The sequence below is a fragment of the Plectropomus leopardus genome, chromosome 2, assembly GCF_026936395.1.
Source record: "Plectropomus leopardus strain MGB_pleo_1.0 chromosome 2, ASM2693639v1, whole genome shotgun sequence".
In the NCBI taxonomy this organism is placed as follows: domain Eukaryota; kingdom Metazoa; phylum Chordata; class Actinopteri; order Perciformes; family Serranidae; genus Plectropomus; species Plectropomus leopardus.
Genome location: NC_142177.1, coordinates 19703224 through 19723059, shown reverse-complemented (window position 1 = coordinate 19723059; position 19836 = coordinate 19703224). Strand labels below are relative to the sequence as shown.

The 19836-nt window shown below is 35.9% G+C and overlaps 2 protein-coding genes across 5 annotated transcripts in view; one reads left to right on the top strand and one right to left on the bottom strand.

Annotated features, from left to right (window-relative positions):
• pfkfb4b (6-phosphofructo-2-kinase/fructose-2,6-biphosphatase 4b) overlaps positions 1-14501 on the top strand; it is a 47281-nt gene extending 32780 nt beyond the window's left edge. For 2 of the 4 annotated variants that reach the window (XM_088087534.1, XM_088087516.1), the window contains exon 13: positions 11449-13167. In XM_088087534.1, the coding sequence (XP_087943660.1) occupies positions 11449-11582 (134 nt within the window). In that variant the 3' untranslated portion in view covers positions 11583-13167. Of the gene's footprint in view, positions 1-11448; positions 13168-13734 lie in introns of those variants that run through there. The other 2 variants (XM_042504076.2, XM_042504084.2) reach the window with 2 other exon arrangements.
• A 1111-nt stretch (positions 14502-15612) lies between these two features.
• Positions 15613-19204, bottom strand: arpc4 (actin related protein 2/3 complex, subunit 4). The gene is made up of 6 exons (XM_042495196.2): positions 19130-19204; positions 17608-17726; positions 17403-17514; positions 17159-17254; positions 16451-16621; positions 15613-16207 (listed from the first exon to the last, which is right to left on the bottom strand). The coding sequence occupies exons 1-6, from the start codon at positions 19130-19132 to the stop codon at positions 16202-16204; spliced, it is 507 nt and encodes a 168-aa protein (XP_042351130.1). The 5' UTR covers positions 19133-19204; the 3' UTR covers positions 15613-16201.
• Between the last annotated feature and the right edge of the window lie 632 nt (positions 19205-19836).

Below are 19836 nucleotides of genomic sequence, written 5' to 3'. Positions count from 1 at the left end.
CAAGGCAATAGTATAGTATGTCTAAAAAAGTCAAATTTTGACTACTCCTAAAAATGGCTGAAAACGATGTAGAATAGCTTGTAGAAACGTGTCATGGTATAGAAAGTGGAAATAAAGTCCAAAAAAGGCCAAAAATCCTCATAATTTAGCATGTCAAAAAAATGGCGAACAAGGCAATAGTATAGTATGTCGAAAAAAGTCAAATTTTGACTACTCCTAAAAATGGCTGAAAACGATGTAGAATAGCTTGTAGAAACGTGTCATGGTATAGAAAGTGGAAATAAAGTCCAAAAAGGCCAAAATCCTCATAATTTAGCATGTCAAAAAATAGCGAACAAGGCAATAGTATAGTATGTCGAAAAAAGTCAAATTTTGACTGCTCCTAAAATGGCTGAAAACGATGTAGAATAGCTTGTAGAAACGTGTCATGGTATAGAAAGTGGAAATAAAGTCCAAAAAAGGCCAAAAATCCTCATAATTTAGCATGTCAAAAAATGGCGAACAAGGCAATAGTATAGTATGTCGAAAAAAGTCAAATTTTGACTGCTCCTAAAAATGGCTGAAAACGATGTAGAATAGCTTGTAGAAACGTGTCATGGTATAGAAAGTGGAAATAAAGTCCAAAAAAGGCCCAAAATCCTCATAATTTAGCATGTCAAAAAATTAGCGAACAAGGCAATAGTATAGTATGTCGAAAAAAGTCAAATTTTGACTGCTCCTAAAAATGGCTGAAAATGATGTAGAATAGCTTGTAGAAACGTGTCATGGTATAGAAAGTGGAAATAAAGTCCAAAAAGGCCAAAAATCCTCATAATTTAGCATGTCAAAAAATAGCGAACAAGGCAATAGTATAGTATGTCGAAAAAAGTCAAATTTTGACTACTCCTAAAAATGGCTGAAAACGATGTAGAATAGCTTGTAGAAACGTGTCATGGTATAGAAAGTGGAAATAAAGTCCAAAAAGGCCAAAATCCTCATAATTTAGCATGTCAAAAAATGGCGAACAAGGCAATAGTATAGTATGTCGAAAAAAGTCAAATTTTGACTACTCCTAAAAATGGCTGAAAACGATGTAGAATAGCTTGTAGAAACGTGTCATGGTATAGAAAGTGGAAATAAAAGTCCAAAAAGGCCAAAAATCCTCATAATTTAGCATGTCAAAAAAATGGCGAACAAGGCAATAGTATAGTATGTCGAAAAAAGTCAAATTTTGACTGCTCCTAAAAATGGCTGAAAACGATGTAGAATAGCTTGTAGAAACGTGTCATGGTATAGAAAGTGGAAATAAAGTCCAAAAAAGGCCAAAAATCCTCATAATTTAGCATGTCAAAAAAATAGCGAACAAGGCAATAGTATAGTATGTCGAAAAAAGTCAAATTTTGAGTGCTCCTAAAAATGGCTGAAAACGATGTAGAATAGCTTGTAGAAACGTGTCATGGTATAGAAAGTGGAAATAAAGTCCAAAAAGGCCAAAAATCCTCATAATTTAGCATGTCAAAAAAATAGCGAACAAGGCAATAGTATAGTATGTCGAAAAAAGTCAAATTTTGACTGCTCCTAAAAATGGCTGAAAACGATGTAGAATAGCTTGTAGAAACGTGTCATGGTATAGAAAGTGGAAATAAAGTCCAAAAAGGCCAAAAATCCTCATAATTTAGCATGTCAAAAAATGGCGAACAAGGCAATAGTATAGTATGTCGAAAAAAGTCAAATTTTGACTACTCCTAAAATGGCTGAAAACGATGTAGAATAGCTTGTAGAAACGTGTCATGGTATAGAAAGTGGAAATAAAGTCCAAAAAAGGCCAAAATCCTCATAATTTAGCATGTCAAAAAAATGGCGAACAAGGCAATAGTATAGTATGTCGAAAAAAGTCAAATTTTGACTACTCCTAAAAATGGCTGAAAACGATGTAGAATAGCTTGTAGAAACGTGTCATGGTATAGAAAGTGGAAATAAAGTCCAAAAAAGGCCAAAAATCCTCATAATTTAGCATGTCAAAAAAATGGCGAACAAGGCAATAGTATAGTATGTCGAAAAAAGTCAAATTTTGACTGCTCCTAAAAATGGCTGAAAACGATGTAGAATAGCTTGTAGAAACGTGTCATGGTATAGAAAGTGGAAATAAAGTCCAAAAAAGGCCAAAAATCCTCATAATTTAGCATGTCAAAAAAATGGCGAACAAGGCAATAGTATAGTATGTCGAAAAAAGTCAAATTTTGACTACTCCTAAAAATGGCTGAAAACGATGTAGAATAGCTTGTAGAAACGTGTCATGGTATAGAAAGTGGAAATAAAGTCCAAAAAGGCCAAAATCCTCATAATTTAGCATGTCAAAAAATGGCGAACAAGGCAATAGTATAGTATGTCGAAAAAAGTCAAATTTTGACTACTCCTAAAAATGGCTGAAAACGATGTAGAATAGCTTGTAGAAACGTGTCATGGTATAGAAAGTGGAAATAAAGTCCAAAAAAGGCCAAAAATCCTCATAATTTAGCATGTCAAAAAATTAGCGAACAAGGCAATAGTATAGTATGTCGAAAAAAGTCAAATTTTGAGTGCTCCTAAAAATGGCTGAAAACGATGTAGAATAGCTTGTAGAAACGTGTCATGGTATAGAAAGTGGAAATAAAGTCCAAAAAAGGCCAAAAATCCTCATAATTTAGCATGTCAAAAAATTAGCGAACAAGGCAATAGTATAGTATGTCGAAAAAAGTCAAATTTTGACTACTCCTAAAAATGGCTGAAAACGATGTAGAATAGCTTGTAGAAACGTGTCATGGTATAGAAAGTGGAAATAAAGTCCAAAAAGGCCAAAAATCCTCATAATTTAGCATGTCAAAAAATGGCGAACAAGGCAATAGTATAGTATGTCGAAAAAGTCAAATTTTGACTGCTCCTAAAATGGCTGAAAACGATGTAGAATAGCTTGTAGAAACGTGTCATGGTATAGAAAGTGGAAATAAAGTCCAAAAGAGGCCAAAAATCCTCATAATTTAGCATGTCAAAAAAATGGCGAACAAGGCAATAGTATAGTATGTCGAAAAAAGTCAAATTTTGAGTGCTCCTAAAAATGGCTGAAAACGATGTAGAATAGCTTGTAGAAACGTGTCATGGTATAGAAAGTGGAAATAAAGTCCAAAAAAGGCCAAAAATCCTCATAATTTAGCATGTCAAAAAAATGGCGAACAAGGCAATAGTATAGTATGTCGAAAAAAGTCAAATTTTGAGTGCTCCTAAAAATGGCTGAAAACGATGTAGAATAGCTTGTAGAAACGTGTCATGGTATAGAAAGTGGAAATAAAGTCCAAAAAGGCCAAAATCCTCATAATTTAGCATGTCAAAAAATAGCGAACAAGGCAATAGTATAGTATGTCGAAAAAAGTCAAATTTTGAGTGCTCCTAAAATGGCTGAAAACGATGTAGAATAGCTTGTAGAAACGTGTCATGGTATAGAAAGTGGAAATAAAGTCCAAAAAAGGCCAAAATCCTCATAATTTAGCATGTCAACAAAATGGCGAACAAGGCAATAGTATAGTATGTCGAAAAAAGTCAAATTTTGACTACTCCTAAAAATGGCTGAAAACGATGTAGAATAGCTTGTAGAAACGTGTCATGGTATAGAAAGTGGAAATAAAGTCCAAAAAAGGCCAAAAATCCTCATAATTTAGCATGTCAAAAAAATGGCGAACAAGGCAATAGTATAGTATGTCGAAAAAAGTCAAATTTTGACTACTCCTAAAAATGGCTGAAAACGATGTAGAATAGCTTGTAGAAACGTGTCATGGTATAGAAAGTGGAAATAAAGTCCAAAAAAGGCCAAAAATCCTCATAATTTAGCATGTCAAAAAAATAGCGAACAAGGCAATAGTATAGTATGTCGAAAAAAGTCAAATTTTGAGTGCTCCTAAAAATGGCTGAAAACGATGTAGAATAGCTTGTAGAAACGTGTCATGGTATAGAAAGTGGAAATAAAGTCCAAAAAGGCCAAAAATCCTCATAATTTAGCATGTCAACAAAATGGCGAACAAGGCAATAGTAGTATGTCGAAAAAAGTCAAATTTTGACTACTCCTAAAAATGGCTGAAAACGACATAAAATAGCTTGTAAAGACGTGTCATGTTATACAAAGTGGAAATAAAGTCCAAAAAAGACCAAAATCCTCATAATTTAGCATGTCAAAAAAATGGCGAACAAGGCAATAGTATAGTATGTCGAAAAAAGTCAAATTTTGACTGCTCCTAAAAATGGCTGAAAACGATGTAGAATAGCTTGTAGAAACGTGTCATGGTATAGAAAGTGGAAATAAAGTCCAAAAAAGGCCAAAAATCCTCATAATTTAGCATGTCAAAAAAATGGCGAACAAGGCAATAGTATAGTATGTCGAAAAAAGTCAAATTTTGACTACTCCTAAAAATGGCTGAAAACGATGTAGAATAGCTTGTAGAAACGTGTCATGGTATAGAAAGTGGAAATAAAGTCCAAAAAAGGCCAAAAATCCTCATAATTTAGCATGTCAAAAAAATGGCGAACAAGGCAATAGTATAGTATGTCGAAAAAAGTCAAATTTTGACTACTCCTAAAAATGGCTGAAAACGATGTAGAATAGCTTACATAAACCTGTCATGTTATACAAAGTGGAAATAAAGTCCAAAAAAGGCCAAAATCCTCATAATTTAGCATGTCAAAAAAATGGCGAACAAGGCAATAGTATAGTATGTCGAAAAAAGTCAAATTTTGACTGCTCCTAAAAATGGCTGAAAACGATGTAGAATAGCTTGTAGAAACGTGTCATGGTATAGAAAGTGGAAATAAAGTCCAAAAAAGGCCAAAATCCTCATAATTTAGCATGTCAAAAAATTAGCGAACAAGGCAATAGTATAGTATGTCGAAAAAAGTCAAATTTTGAGTGCTCCTAAAAATGGCTGAAAACGATGTAGAATAGCTTGTAGAAAGCGTGTCATGGTATAGAAAGTGGAAATAAAGTCCAAAAAGGCCAAAAATCCTCATAATTTAGCATGTCAAAAAATGGCGAACAAGGCAATAGTATAGTATGTCGAAAAAGTCAAATTTTGACTGCTCCTAAAATGGCTGAAAACGATGTAGAATAGCTTGTAGAAACGTGTCATGGTATAGAAAGTGGAAATAAAGTCCAAAAACGGCCAAAAATCCTCATAATTTAGCATGTCAAAAAATTAGCGAACAAGGCAATAGTATAGTATGTCGAAAAAAGTCAAATTTTGAGTGCTCCTAAAAATGGCTGAAAACGATGTAGAATAGCTTGTAGAAACGTGTCATGGTATAGAAAGTGGAAATAAAGTTCAAAAAAGGCCAAAAATCCTCATAATTTAGCATGTCAAAAAAATAGCGAACAAGGCAATAGTATAGTATGTCGAAAAAAGTCAAATTTTGACTACTCCTAAAAATGGCTGAAAACGATGTAGAATAGCTTGTAGAAACGTGTCATGGTATAGAAAGTGGAAATAAAGTCCAAAAAAGGCCAAAAATCCTCATAATTTAGCATGTCAAAAAAATAGCGAACAAGGCAATAGTATAGTATGTCGAAAAAAGTCAAATTTTGACTGCTCCTAAAAATGGCTGAAAACGATGTAGAATAGCTTGTAGAAACATGTCATGGTATAGAAAGTGGAAATAAAGTCCAAAAAAGGCCAAAAATCCTCATAATTTAGCATGTCAAAAAAATGGCGAACAAGGCAATAGTATAGTATGTCGAAAAAAGTCAAATTTTGAGTGCTCCTAAAAATGGCTGAAAACGATGTAGAATAGCTTGTAGAAACGTGTCATGGTATAGAAAGTGGAAATAAAGTCCAAAAAAGGCCAAAAATCCTCATAATTTAGCATGTCAAAGAAATGGCGAACAAGGCAATAGTATGTCGAAAAAAGTCAAATTTTGACTGCTCCTAAAAATGGCTGAAAACGACATAGAATAGCTTGTAAAGACGTGTCATCGTGTACAAACTGGAAATAACGTCCAAAAAAGGCCAAAATCCTCATAATTTAGCATGTCAAAAAAAATGGCGAACAAGGCAATAGTATAGTATGTCGAAAAAAGTCAAATTTTGACTACTCCTAAAAATGGCTGAAAATGACATAGAATAGCTCGTAGAAACGTGTCATGTTATACAAAGTGGGAATATAGGCCACAAAAGAGATATGATTGCCTCTTAAGACATGTCTTAGTAAACAATTTTGCCAAAAGGCAAAAAACATAATAATTTAGCATGTTGAAAAATCTGAATCAGAAACAGTTCTTGGTTTTATTTCCAAATACATTTACATATACAAGGAATGTTACTTGCTGTTTTGGTGCAAATTAATTAATATAAAGGAAGAACAGAAATTGTGATTTTAAATGGATTTGGGCATAAGACAATAAATATAGAAGCAATATAAAAAAAACATAAAATGAAAACATAGAACATATAAAACACAAAATGTATGTACAAACATATGTAGCTCTTGCCACACCAGGTTACCAAATGGTCAATGCCCCACTCTTAGGCGGACGTATCCCCACCAGACATGAGTCCAATGAGGGTGGTGTTGACTGCCAATTTCAGGAGTTTGACAGACTGGTGACTTGAGGTGCAGCTGTTCTGAACAGGGAGAAGAGGAGAGTAGAAAGAACACAGCCTTGAGGGTCGCTGGTGCTGATAGTTTCACTGTCAGAAGCATGAATCCCCAGCTGTAACTGCTGCTTCCTGGAAGAAAAACAAGGACAAAAACCTCATCATTAAGTATACCAAAAACACATCTGAAAACGCCATAGTATAGTATATCGAAAACATCAAATTTTGACATGTTAAAAAGAAATGGCTGAAAACGCCATAGTAAAGTATGTTGAAAACCTCAAATTTTGACTGCTCGTGAAAACAGCTGAAAACGTCATAGAACAGCTTGTAGAAACGCCTTTTATTATACTACATGGGAATAAGCCAAAACAGGCCAAAATCCTGATAACTTAGCATGTCAAAAAAATGGCCAAAAAGGCAATAGTATACTATGTTGAAAAAAGTCAAATTTAGACTGCTCATTAAAACATCTGGAAACAACGTGGAATAGCTTGTAGAGACGTGTAATGCTATACAAAGTCAGAATGAAGACCAAAAAATGCCAAAAAACTCATAATATAGCATGTCAAGAAAATGGCAAAAAAGGACAATAGTATACTATGTCGAAAAAACTAAATTTTGAAAAGCTCCTAAAAAAAGGTGAAAACAACATACAATTGCTTGTCAAAACTTCTCATAGTATACAAAAAGCCCAAAATCCTCATAATTTAGCATGTCAAAAAAATGGCGAACAAGGCAATAGTATAGTATGTCGAAAAAATCAAACTGTGACTACTCCTAAAAATGGCTGAAAACAATGTAGAATAGCTTGTGGAAACGTGTCATAGTGTACAAAGTGGAAATGAAGTCCAGAAAGGCCAAAATCCTCATAATTTAGCATGTCAAAAAAATGGCGAACAAGGCAATAGTATAGTATGTTGAAAAAAGTCAAATTTTGACTGCTCCTAAAAATGGCTGAAAACGACGTAGAATAGCTCGTAAAGACGTGTTATAGTATACAAAGTGGAAATAAAGTCCAAAAAAGGCCAAAATCCTCATAATTTAGCATGTCAAAAAATTAGCGAACAAGGCAATAGTATAGTATGTCGAAAAAAGTCAAATTTTGACTGCTCCTAAAAATGGCTGAAAACGATGTAGAATAGCTTGTAGAAACGTGTCATGGTATAGAAAGTGGAAATAAAGTCCAAAAAAGGCCAAAATCCTCATAATTTAGCATGTCAAAAAAATGGCGAACAAGGCAATAGTGTAGTATGTCGAAAAAAGTCAAATTTTGACTGCTCCTAAAAATGGCGAAAAACGACATAGAATAGCTTGTAGACTCGTGTAATCGTATACCAAGTGGAAATTAAGACCAAAAAAGGCCAAAATCCTCGTAATTCAGCATGTCAAAGAAATCGTCAAAAAGGCAATAAATATGTCGAAAAAAGTCAAATTTTGACTACTCCTAAAAATGGCTGAAAACGACATAGAATAGCTTATAAAGACGTGTCATAGTATCCAAAGTGGAAATAAAGGCCAAAAATGGCCAAAATCCTCATTATTTCTTATGTCAAAAAAATGGCAAACAAGGCAATAGTATAGTATGTCGAAAAAAGTCAAATTTTGACTACTCCTAAAAATGGCTAAAAGCGATATAGAACAGCTTGTAGAAACGTGTCATAGTATACAAAGTGGAAATAAAGTCCAAAAAAGGCCAAAATCCTCATAATTTAGCATGTCAAAAAAATGGCGAACAAGGCAATAGTATAGTATGTCGAAAAAAGTCAAATTTTGACTGCTCCTAAAAATGGCTGAAAACAATGTAGAATAGCTTGTAGAAATGTGTCATGGTATAGAAAGTGGAAATTAAGACCAAAAAATGCCAAAATCCTCATAATTTAGCATGTCAAAGAAATCGTCAAAAAGGCAATAGTATCGTATGTCGAAAAAAGTGAAATTTTGACTACTCCTAAAAATGGCGGAAAACGGCATAGAATAGCTTATAAAGACGTGTCATAGTATCCAAAGTGGAAATAAAGTCCAAAAAAGGCCAAAATCCTCATAATTTAGCATGTCAAAAAATGGCGAACAAGGCAATAGTATAGTATGTCGAAAAAAGTCAAATTTTGACTACTCCTAAAAATGGCTGAAAACAATATAGAATAGCTTGTAGAAACGTGTCATCATATACAAAGTGGGAATAAAGGCCAACAAAGGCCGAAAACTTCATAATTTAGCATGTCAAAAAAATCCTCAGAAAGGCAATAGTATAGAATGTTGAAAAATGTCATATTTGGACTGCTTCTAAAAATGGTTCAAAATGTCATAGAATAGCTTTTAGAGATGCATAATGGTATATAAAGTGGGAATGAAGGTCAAAAAAGGCCAAAATCCTCATAATTTAGCATGTCAAAAAATTAGCGAACAAGGCAATAGTATAGTATGTCGAAAAAAGTCAAATTTTGACTGCTCCTAAAAATGGCTGAAAACGATGTAGAATAGCTTGTAGAAACGTGTCATGGTATAGAAAGTGGAAATAAAGTCCAAAAAAGGCCAAAAATCCTCATAATTTAGCATGTCAAAAAATTAGCGAACAAGGCAATAGTATAGTATGTCGAAAAAAGTCAAATTTTGAGTGCTCCTAAAAATGGCTGAAAACGATGTAGAATAGCTTGTAAAGACTTGTTATAGTATACAAAGTGGAAATAGAGGCCAACAAAGGCCAAAAACCTAATAATTTAGCATGTCAAAAAAATGCTAATGAAGGCAATAGTATAATATGTCGAAAAAAGTCCAATTTACAATAGCTTGTAGAGAAGCGTGGTCCTATCCAACATGGGAATGAAGGTCTAAACAGGCCAAAAACCTCATAATATAGCATGTCAAAAAAATGGCCAAAAAGGCATGTTGAAAAAAGACAAATTTGGACTACTCCTAAAATGGTTGAAAATGTCATAGAATAGCTTGTAGAGTCATGTTATATTATACAACGTGGGAATAAATGCCAAAAAAAGGCCAAAAACCTCCTAATTTATTATGTCATTAAAAAAATGGCAAAAAGTCATAGTATAGTAGGTCAAAAAATGTCAAATTTTTACATCATAAAAATGGAATGAAAATGAAAATTATATATTATAGCTTGTGGAGGCACGTCATAGTATACAAAGTGGAAACAAAGGCCAAAAAAGGCCCAAAACCGTCATCATTTAGCATGTCAAAAAAATAGCCGAAAACGCCATACTATATTGTGTTGAAAAATGTCAAGTATGACATGTTAAAAAAATGACTGAAATTGACATATTATAGCTTGAAGAGAAACATCACCGTACAGTGTCGAAAAAAAGGCCAAGAACATCACAGTGGCAGCAGTGGCGGTGAACGTTCCAGTGGCAGCAGTGGGGGTGGTCGTCGCAGCAGCAGCGGTGGTGGTCGCAGTAGCAGTGGTGGTTGTCATAGCGGCAGCAGCGGTGGTGGTAATTCTAGCAGCAGTGGCGGTGTTCTCTCAGCAGCAGCAGTGGTGGTTGTAGCCGAAGCGGTGGTGGTTATCACAGCAACAGCGGGGTGCTTGTCGCAGCAACAGCGGTGGCTGTGGTCATCGCAACAGCGTCAGCTGTAGCTGTGGTCGTCGCAGTAACAGCGGTGGCTGTGGTCATCGCAACAGCGTCAGCTGTAGCTGTGGTCGTCGCAGCAGCAAAAGCTGTAGCTGTGGTTGTTGCAGCAGCGATGGTGGTGGTCGTCACAGCAGCAACAGTGTCGGCTGTGGTCGTAGCAGCAGCAGCAATGGTGGTGGTCATCGCATCAGCAACAGCGTGGCTATGGTCGTCGCAGCAGCACCAGTGTCGGCTGTGGTCGTCGCAGCGGTAACAGCGACAACTATGGTCATTTCAGCAGCAACAGTGTCGGCTGTGGTCGTCACAGCAGCAACAGTGTCGGCTGTGGTCGTCACAGCAGCAACAGTGTCGGCCGTGGTCGTCACAGCAGCAACAGCTGTGGTGGTGGCGGTCGTCGTGGCGGCAGTAGCCGTGGTGAAGAGGAGGGGTTAGAAAAACGCTGCCAGGGCTGGGCAGTCAAATCGGTTGGAAAAGAGGTTGAACTCGTTTGCTCTCTCCACATCCCCTCTTTTCAGCAACCCTTCCCCCTCTTGCCAAATGTGATCTTCATCATACCATCCCAAACCTCTCTCGCGTTGTTGTCCTGCAGCCTCTGTTCGACTTTTATCCGGTAGGACTCTTGAGCCTCACGTGAGCGCAGTTTTATTTCCCTCTGAATATTCCTCAGGTCGGTCATGTTCCCCTCCTTAAAGGCCCGTTTCTTTTTTTGAGGAGGGCCTTGATGATGTCACTGGGGGCCCATGGCTTGTTGTTTGCGACTGTTTTGACTGGCGCAACATTGTCTATGCAAAAGTTCAGGTAGCCTGTAATGCATTGCGTGACGTCATCTATGTCCTCACCATGTGATTTCAGCAGCGCGCTCCAGTCAATGGACATTTTGGGTCATTTTTGAGAATCTGATGTTTTTCGTGGGGTTTTTAACATACTATACTCAAAAATCTAATAAAAACTTCAGTATGTCATCAAAAATTTCTCTAAAACATCACAGTATAGTATGTCGTCAAAAATCTCACAAAAACGTGATACTATAGAATGTTGTCAGAAATCTTACAGAAAAGTTGTGGTCTTTCTGACTTTTTTTTAACATTCTTTTGATATACATAGAAGTCAATTACGAGTATTTAAACATAAGACGGACTTATGGTTTTATCCTTCGCACAAAATTATTCTACAAGAACAACAATTAATATTACTGAGACATAATCACATGACAAGTTATCTCCACTTGGTCTAATCAATTTCTGTTTTTGTTTTATCCTTCTCAGGATGTAAAGTGGAGTCTGTCTATCTAGGCGTGGACTCTGTGAACACACACAGAGACAGACCAGAGGTAAGTATCCCAGGCAGCACACTGAAATGTCTTCCAGCAGATGACAACTTAAATCTGCTTCATGGCTGATTGACCTCGCTGCGTTTTCCATCCACCTCGTCCGTGACAGAGGACCCGATTGGGAGAATGTGTCGCAGTAAACACTTAAAATGTCAAAGCTGTGTGTGACGTTCTTTGATGATTTCTGAAGAGGCACACTGTATCTTCCATCAAATGTAGTCTCCATCTCCCTCCTGAAGCAGACTTCGCAGTCAGTGCTGATCCGTCCCTCTCTTCTTATTGCACAGAGAATGTAAATCTTTCACACACAGCAGAGGAAGCCGTGTTCAGTCTCCGTCCACCAGTGATCCTTGACAGCAATCAAGACAACTGTGACATCACTTCTACCTCCATCGTGTCAGCACTTTTTTTCCACATTTCATTTTTGTCTCTCAGTCTGAGCAGCTGGGGGTTTTTTTGTCTGTTAAGTCCTTTTCTTCGTCAGCCCCGAGAGCTTAATGCAATGCAAAGAAAACACATGAAAAGAGACAAACAAGATAAGATGCAGAACGCATCTTCAGTTTGACATTTTCTAGACAAAACTCTGCAAAGTGAGAAAAGAACCAAATACAAAAACTGCAGACCACACAGAACACAAAGGAAGTTAGTTTCAAAAATAAATAATGCAAAATTCATCATTCAGAAAGAAACTAATGTACTCTTTACTCAAATGCTGCATATGCTTTCAAATTGGTTTTGTTTCCAGGGCAACCATATTTTCCTCAGTGTTACATTTTCGTACGAACAACACAACAGAAATCCAGATTAAGGACAAATCACTCAGCTCTGTGTGTGTGTGTGTGTGTGTGTGTGTGTGTGTGTGTGTGTGTGTGTGTGTGTGTGTTTGTGTGTGTATGTGCCTGCACATGTGTGCATATGTACCATGTGTCCATATTTGTGGGGACCAATTTGACTTAGACCTTGGGAGTGAGGACATTTAGGCTGGCCCTTTAAAGGGCTGTGTGAGGGTTCAGACTTGGTTTTAGAGTTGAGTTTAGGTTTCGGTTAAAGGTATAAGGATAGGGATAAGTTCAATTTAGGGTAAATGAAGTTCCTCACAAGTATAGAACACAAATGTGTTATGTGTATGGCATAAAAAATATGATCGTGACTGAAGGAGGGAACGTGAAAACAACCACGTAACATTAATATTGTTTTTAAATGTGTCTTTAAAAAGCATGTAGCGCAGTTTCTTTGTTGCCCCAATTCTATTTACTTAACACCTTTTTACTATGCTTACGTATACAAGAGACAGATACATTTAACCTCAACATATATTTGTTTTGCAAATGAGTTGACGCACAATATAATTGTCATTCAGAATTGTTTTTTAAAGCTAAACCTTGTCTCTATGTTAACACTTGTTTACTGCTGAAATGTGATTGCGTAATCTGCAGTGACCTCCAGAATCCTGTCTAAAATTTCAGTTGCGAGACCTCGGCTTGAATCATGTTTACTGTTTAAAATGATATTTAATAAAATTACAAAATCACTGATAGTGTTAACACATTGTTAAAGGACATGTTTCATTTCATTGAATGTACTTTTTTTGTGTCTCAGATTTTTTGTGTTTGTGAAAGTTATTGTAAATATAAAAATCCAAACTGGAAAAATTCTCTTTCTCCTGTTAGTTTTTTCTGGTGAATACATCAGTGATTAGTTACAGTCATTCAGACAGTAACTATAATATGTCCATAAGTACACTTCTCTGCGTGCTACACGTCAGTGGGGGTTTGAGTAAAACATTGAATGGTTTTACTCAGGAAAGCAATAAGTAATGTATGATTAAACAAAACTCAACATGTCAGTAGTTATCTAGAGTAAAATTCTGACTTTTGTTTTACCTGCAAAGTCTTGTTTAGTAATAGTCATTTAGATAATTTTGTGGTACTTAATTCTGAGCCATGAGCATGCCTAAATGTCTTGAAAAGAGATGTATTTAATGACAAAAACTGTCATTTGGAAACTACTGTAACAGCCCCCACAACATCCATTTATATATCTGTTAATACCAGCTGAAAGCATTAATCCTGCCTCAGTTAAACAAATTATATCTGAGTAACTATACTGTTTTTAAAGATCTGAGTATAAAGGAAGTACTCAATGAATTTAAGTCAGTGTGTAAATGTCAGATAAGCAATGTCAGTTTATAACTCGGCCCTTTTCTCTCCTCATGTTTCAGAATGTGAATGTGCAGCGCTCCACAGATGACGCTCTGCAAACAGTCCCAGCTCACCTCTAACTAAAGGTTCCTGCAGAAACCTTATCAGACTTTCTGCCTGGACCTCTGGACTGCGTCATTACAGCGGTGCTGTTCAACTACCCTGACTAAAAAAGCACTTTCACTGCACTTTCACTGCTTTCACTTTCATTCATTTTTTTACATCTGTCATGTTGTGAACTTCACTGAACTGCCACTGTAGCTCAACTCCCAGTGAGGAAAACTAAAGGAAAATGCCAATATTTTTTCATATGTGGGTTTGCTGTTGTTGCAATAATCCTTTATCTTTAAGAACCTTTTTCCGTAATTATATTTAATATTTACTGTATATTGTGCTGTGTATACTGCCATATGCTTTCAGTGTTTCTGATGTTTTTACTGTTTAAAACAAGTATCATTACACACACAAAAAATCTTAAGAGACTGTAAATACTTCAGTTAAAATGCTTGTGATAAAAGTCTTAAATCCCTGACTGTTGAAAAAAAAACCACCACGAATGAACATTAGAATTTTTTTAAACTGTGTTTTTCTTTGGTAGTTGTTGAGTTATATTAAAAATGCCATTGTGGTTACGAGGGGGGCAAGTGAGGATAAAAAAAAATTGGTTATCATTTTTTAAAGTCTGACATGAAATGATTCCTTTCTTGTGTTTATGACTTATGATTTTTTTTTTTGCCAGGATAGTCTTCTTAAAAATGTTCTTGAAAAGATTAAAATGCAATGGTGGAACAGGTGGGAAAAAAAAATTCTACCTGGATAATTTTTTTTCCATCTGTGAAAACAGGAAAAAAAACTCATTACTGTCATTTCTTTCTTTAAACTAGAAAGATTTTTTCATAACAAGGTGTGCATTGTGTACATTTAGTCAGTGCTAATCAAACCAAAAGAAAGTCAAGACTGTAATGTCACATAACTTGTTAACACAAAGTATATGCACCTTGTGTGTTTAGAGCGTATGAGGATCAAACTCGCCTAGAAAAAAAATGTTTTGTGTCCTAATTAGAGCATGGGGTAGTGGTGCACATCCAATTTTTTAAAACCTGTTTTCATATATGAAAGAAAAGTCCATTTAGTAATATGGTGTAACAAAAGAAATTCCAAGTGTTTTCTGTCTAAATAATTTTCAGTGAATTGAAAAAGATCATCCTAACCTTTTTTGACAAATTTTTAAGTCATAAACACAGAAGAGAAAAAAAAATTAGATCAGACTTCGATAACAAATCACCAGATTGTTTTTGTCTTCTGCCTCAGGGCTTCCATATAAGTTATATACTCTTAATAAACAAAGATTAGTATCGATCTTAAAACATATCAGAAGTGACCACAAAGGATGAAAATAAAAATGTAAATGCAACTGGCAAAGATGTAGCTTATGTTCTGTAATCAGAAATTTTGGGATCAGGCTTGTCCTTTTTATTACTATAATATGAAACCAAAAAGGATTTTTGGGATGGATGGTGAAATGCTATGAAAAATCTGAAGTTATAAGTCTTTCAATAAGAGAGGGCAGCCTTTGACTGACCAATGATGTTTTTGTTTCGATGAATGCCTCAGTGAAAAGGCACTGTGCAAACTGTACACGCATGTTTGTTTGGTGTAAGTTTTCTATGTATATGAACATGTATTTCATGGTACTGGAGAACTCTGTACAATTTCTGTAATATTATACATTTGATACTGTACATTACTGTGAAGAAACTGTCATTTAAAATGCCTTGTTTGTCTCTGGTTGTCAAAATCTCAATAAACCGTCAATGTTTTGGGTACAAACTGCTGCTGTTTGTGCTTCATAACACCACGATAGAATAGCAAAATAATAATAATAATAATTGTCAAAATACAAAGAATAATCTTTTTATTTATTTTCAATTTAAGCAAGTATATTTACTTTAATTATTTCCATGTACAATAGGTTTTATTCTGTGGACTGATACAAGAAAAGTACACCAATTGTTGATTGCCCTCTTGGTTTAAGGTCTGTAATAACAAAACATAGCTAAATTAAATGTGCATATCATACATTAATATATATCTATAGATATATCTACCTATCTATGTATAGATATAGATAGATAGATAAATATATATATATATATATACACTTAAAAAAATCCATATAACCCTGTGCTCATGATATACATATACCTTTTTAAAGGACCTGCCCTGACTTCTAATGTTATATAGGCAGAAATTAATATGTGGTGTGAATATTCATTGTATACAAATGTCAACACTTTTGAGCAAAAGGGAATTTTGAGGTTAAAGGGCAAAACCCCACTGGCTAGTACATCTTTACTGTACGTCTTATGTTTCTCGATTTCCCTTGGCTGATCAGAGTTTGTGCGCTCTGAGCTCTGTGATGCGAAAGCTCCACAGTGACGGCCAAGATTGCAAAAGGAATGTATGTCCGGGTTTTCTCGTTCTTTCTCAGAACTGTAGGAGTAAAGCAAAAACAATGTCTAAGTTACAGTGCATCTAAAAGCAATATCATAACCTTTCTTGAACTTGGGAATATCATTTTTAATAATATCTGTATATGTGTAGACAGGTCCTAAAATAACAGCATTATACTTGACAGAATACAAATCCTACTGTACAAAAGTCATTGATACCCAAATGTCAATATAATGCAAAAACCACTTGTGTGATGAATAATGCAGAAAAACTGCAACTTACATTTTTGAGGAACTCTTCGGCGACAATACGAGCCCTGGCATTGACAGACAGCTTCATTTCACTGATCTCTTTGTCAATTTCCTCCATGAAATGAATGACAAAATCCACCAGTTTATGTTTGTACATCTGCTCTGTGTGGAAGTTGGTGATGAGAAAACTGATGTCATAGCCCTGGGAAATAAAGATGGAAGGCAAAAGAGTGTTTTAAGCTTTAAACACAAACAACTGACACAACTGTAAATAAAGGTTCCCAATACTTGAAACTAATAATTTTCCAGTATGTTTTCTGGATATTTGTGGAAAACATTACTGGCTTAAAAACAAAGTGGCAAATTTTTTTTGACATTTAAAAACAACAGTGTTATGTTTCTGCTGCCTCCACTCAGTCATGGTGCATTCAAGAGATCTAACAATTAAAGGTGATTCTGAGCAGTATAAAACATGTCTCCTGATAACTTTACCTTGTTCCCAACTACATTAACTAGACAACTTTGTAATGTTTAATCACATCACATCGCAAAATAGCTGATTTTTGTTCCACATTACCTTGTACAGGACAACTCATTGCTTACTGTGCTATTTTGAGCAATTTTCCATAACTGTTAAGTAAAAAGAAATCGATTTGCTCAAGGTTCAAAAGGTTTAACAGCGTGTAAAAGGTACCTGAAGGCCGCACAAGAAGGAATAGGAATAGGAACTCCCACTCACCTCTACTGGTTTCCTCCTCAGGATGAAAAAGTTCTCCGCTCTCATCATCATGAAACGCATGAATTTATGGCACAGAATCTTCTCAATCTCATCTGCCTATTTTGAAGGAATAGTCGAGAATACAGATGCAGTTCTGATTGTTACATCAACCACATACACCACTAATTGCTAAGCAACCATCTGTTTTGCATCAGGGTATAAACACATGATCATATGCACCACAACAGCAGGTTGACTGACTTACCTGCTTCACAGCAATGCTGACTCTGACAGAGTTGATGGAGCCCTCAATCAGAACTTTCTCCTTATCGTTACGGCTGACGATCACAGGCTGGAGGAGCAACTCTTTACTGCTCCTATAAGTGGGAGAATTACACACAATGTCTGCAGGCAGGTCACACTCAGATTAAATGCACCGCTCGGTTTTAAATCCCTCCCAGGTGACTTACCGTACTTCTACCTCTGGTTTGTTGTGTCTCTCAACCACCTGGGAGGAGAAATTCTCCAGGCAGAGGGCGGCCTGCAGGGTAGCACGCACGGCATTGAGGTATGGGCGCAATGTTGCCGTCTGAAGGAAGAAAGCAAAAGAGAGTATATGAGATTCATTCCTAAAGAAGAATATCTGAATCTAAAGGCAGGTGCAACTGAAACTGATATGTGAATAGTTCAATTAAACACTCCTCCCTAGTTTCACTTCACCTGATAACCGTGTACAGTATGAGGTAACAGAACGCATAAGTCTCAATCTAGATCGGGCTTTTGGTTGTTTCTGTGGGGTCTTCACATGACACAACCAGCAATTCAACTCAACTCTTCAATGCCAGGAAAACTGCTATTTCCATTAAAGAAAGAAAAAGAAGTTTGTGGTGTATAATGCATTTATCTATTTTCTAACGAAATATAGTTCCAGCAAAAATAATGCTCTGCACAAGACTCATTCATCCACCCGGCAGAGTGCAAACTAAGTAAAAACATATTAAAATGTGTACATGTTAACCTTAAAACCTAGACTTACACAAAAAGATAATGTCAAAGTGTTACTGACACTAATAATTATCACGTGTGGCGTTTCATTCTGGGCACTATAGCACTTAGTTATATCTCATTGGGTACATATTGAACTAACTGCAACACAAATTAACTAATAACTTCCTCAGAGCCAAACCGTTTGATTTAAAGTCTCTGCACTGACACTAACAAAACTTATGTGCTTAAGAAAGACATACTGCTCAGGGATATTTTCCAGAACAAAGCTGGACTGGTAAATCAACAGACGCTATTATCAGCAAACAGTGACTCAAATGAAATGTTTAACCACTAATTATATATACTGACATCCGGTATAATAATAAAACTATACTCCACAGATAATGTTTCTAAGACCACCCTCATATCTGACCTTACTCTAGCTAAGCAAACACAAACACTGGATATGCACAATAATCTCGGCACATCATCGGTATCGGCAGATGTTGGCTTTAAAATGAAACATCTGTTCATTTCACAAACTGATTTTATTTTAAAGCCTCTGTAAAAGGGCCTTGAAATATTAGAATGCACATATTATGTCGACGTTGAGTGTCTCATTAAGTATCTACAAATATCTGAGTGAAAATAAATGTTCCAAACTGTAAGAATCTGTGGGTATCATTGTAACTTCACTTCGCGTTCTACGTTACTTAGCAACAAAGTGTTCTCTGGAACTTCCACCATCGGTAACATTCTATCTCCATCTGTATGCACGAAGTAGGATTCTACTAGCTCTGTTTTCTCTTTTAGCTAGGACCACAGACTACACACACCGGCTAACATTAGCCTGTCAGCTAACTACCTGCTCAGCTAGACTAGGGAAAACGAGCAGCGTCTTTCTGTATAGATGTCATGAAACCGTGACGACTCAATATCGACAAGGTCATATATATGTAATAGTAAAACTGCGGTTAATCAGTACATATGTTCAATTTCTCTTACCATTTCTCTGAATGTCAGACCCCTGAAGGCGGAAGTAGTTACAATTTCATACAGCCTACTTTCGCATTTCCGTGAACATACCGGAAGTCAAGTTTGCCTCCGACCTGCTTTAGTTTAAAGCACAGTTAGCAGGATCCAAAATAAAACGCCGAGATGACAAAATTATCAGTTTGCAGTAAATATTATTAATCTAAAATATAAAAGTCTGTCAGTTGTGTTTTTCAGTAATAACATAAGAAAAGGCATCAAAAAAAAAGCTTGATGAATAAAAATATGCTACACCAGTCTACCTGCTTCTTTAATCAAATATTTGTTCAACGGGTTATTTCATATTTCACTTTGAGTTTCTGCAATAGTCTTACCCATAGTCAGGCTGAATAGATCAAATAAATCGTTAAATTTTGTACTTTCCAGAATGACCTTTATCAATGCTTAATGACCCACAAATGCAATTTCTGTTTGATTCTTGGAGCATACAGGAAGGTACATGTGGCTCTGAGCAGGGCTGTAGCCACACCATTTAGGACACAGGGGTCTTTTTAGGAAATCTATGGGATTATAAAATGTTCTCACACACACACACATAATATTCTACGTGTGCTTTTTTAAGGATGTCTGATATTTTAGAGACTTAATATCTTTAATGTGATTAGGCGCAAAAACTAAAACAAACAAAAGGGATTTGGAACTCTTAACCATTACACTGA

Coding starts and splice junctions, on each gene's coding strand:
- arpc4 (XM_042495196.2), bottom strand. Junction 17,255..17,402: donor TCAGCATTGCTGTGAAGCAG/GTAAGTCAGTCA, acceptor CCTTCAAAATAG/GCAGATGAGATTGAGAAGAT. Junction 16,622..17,158: donor TGAGGAGGAAACCAGTAGAG/GTGAGTGGGAGT, acceptor TTTATTTCCCAG/GGCTATGACATCAGTTTTCT.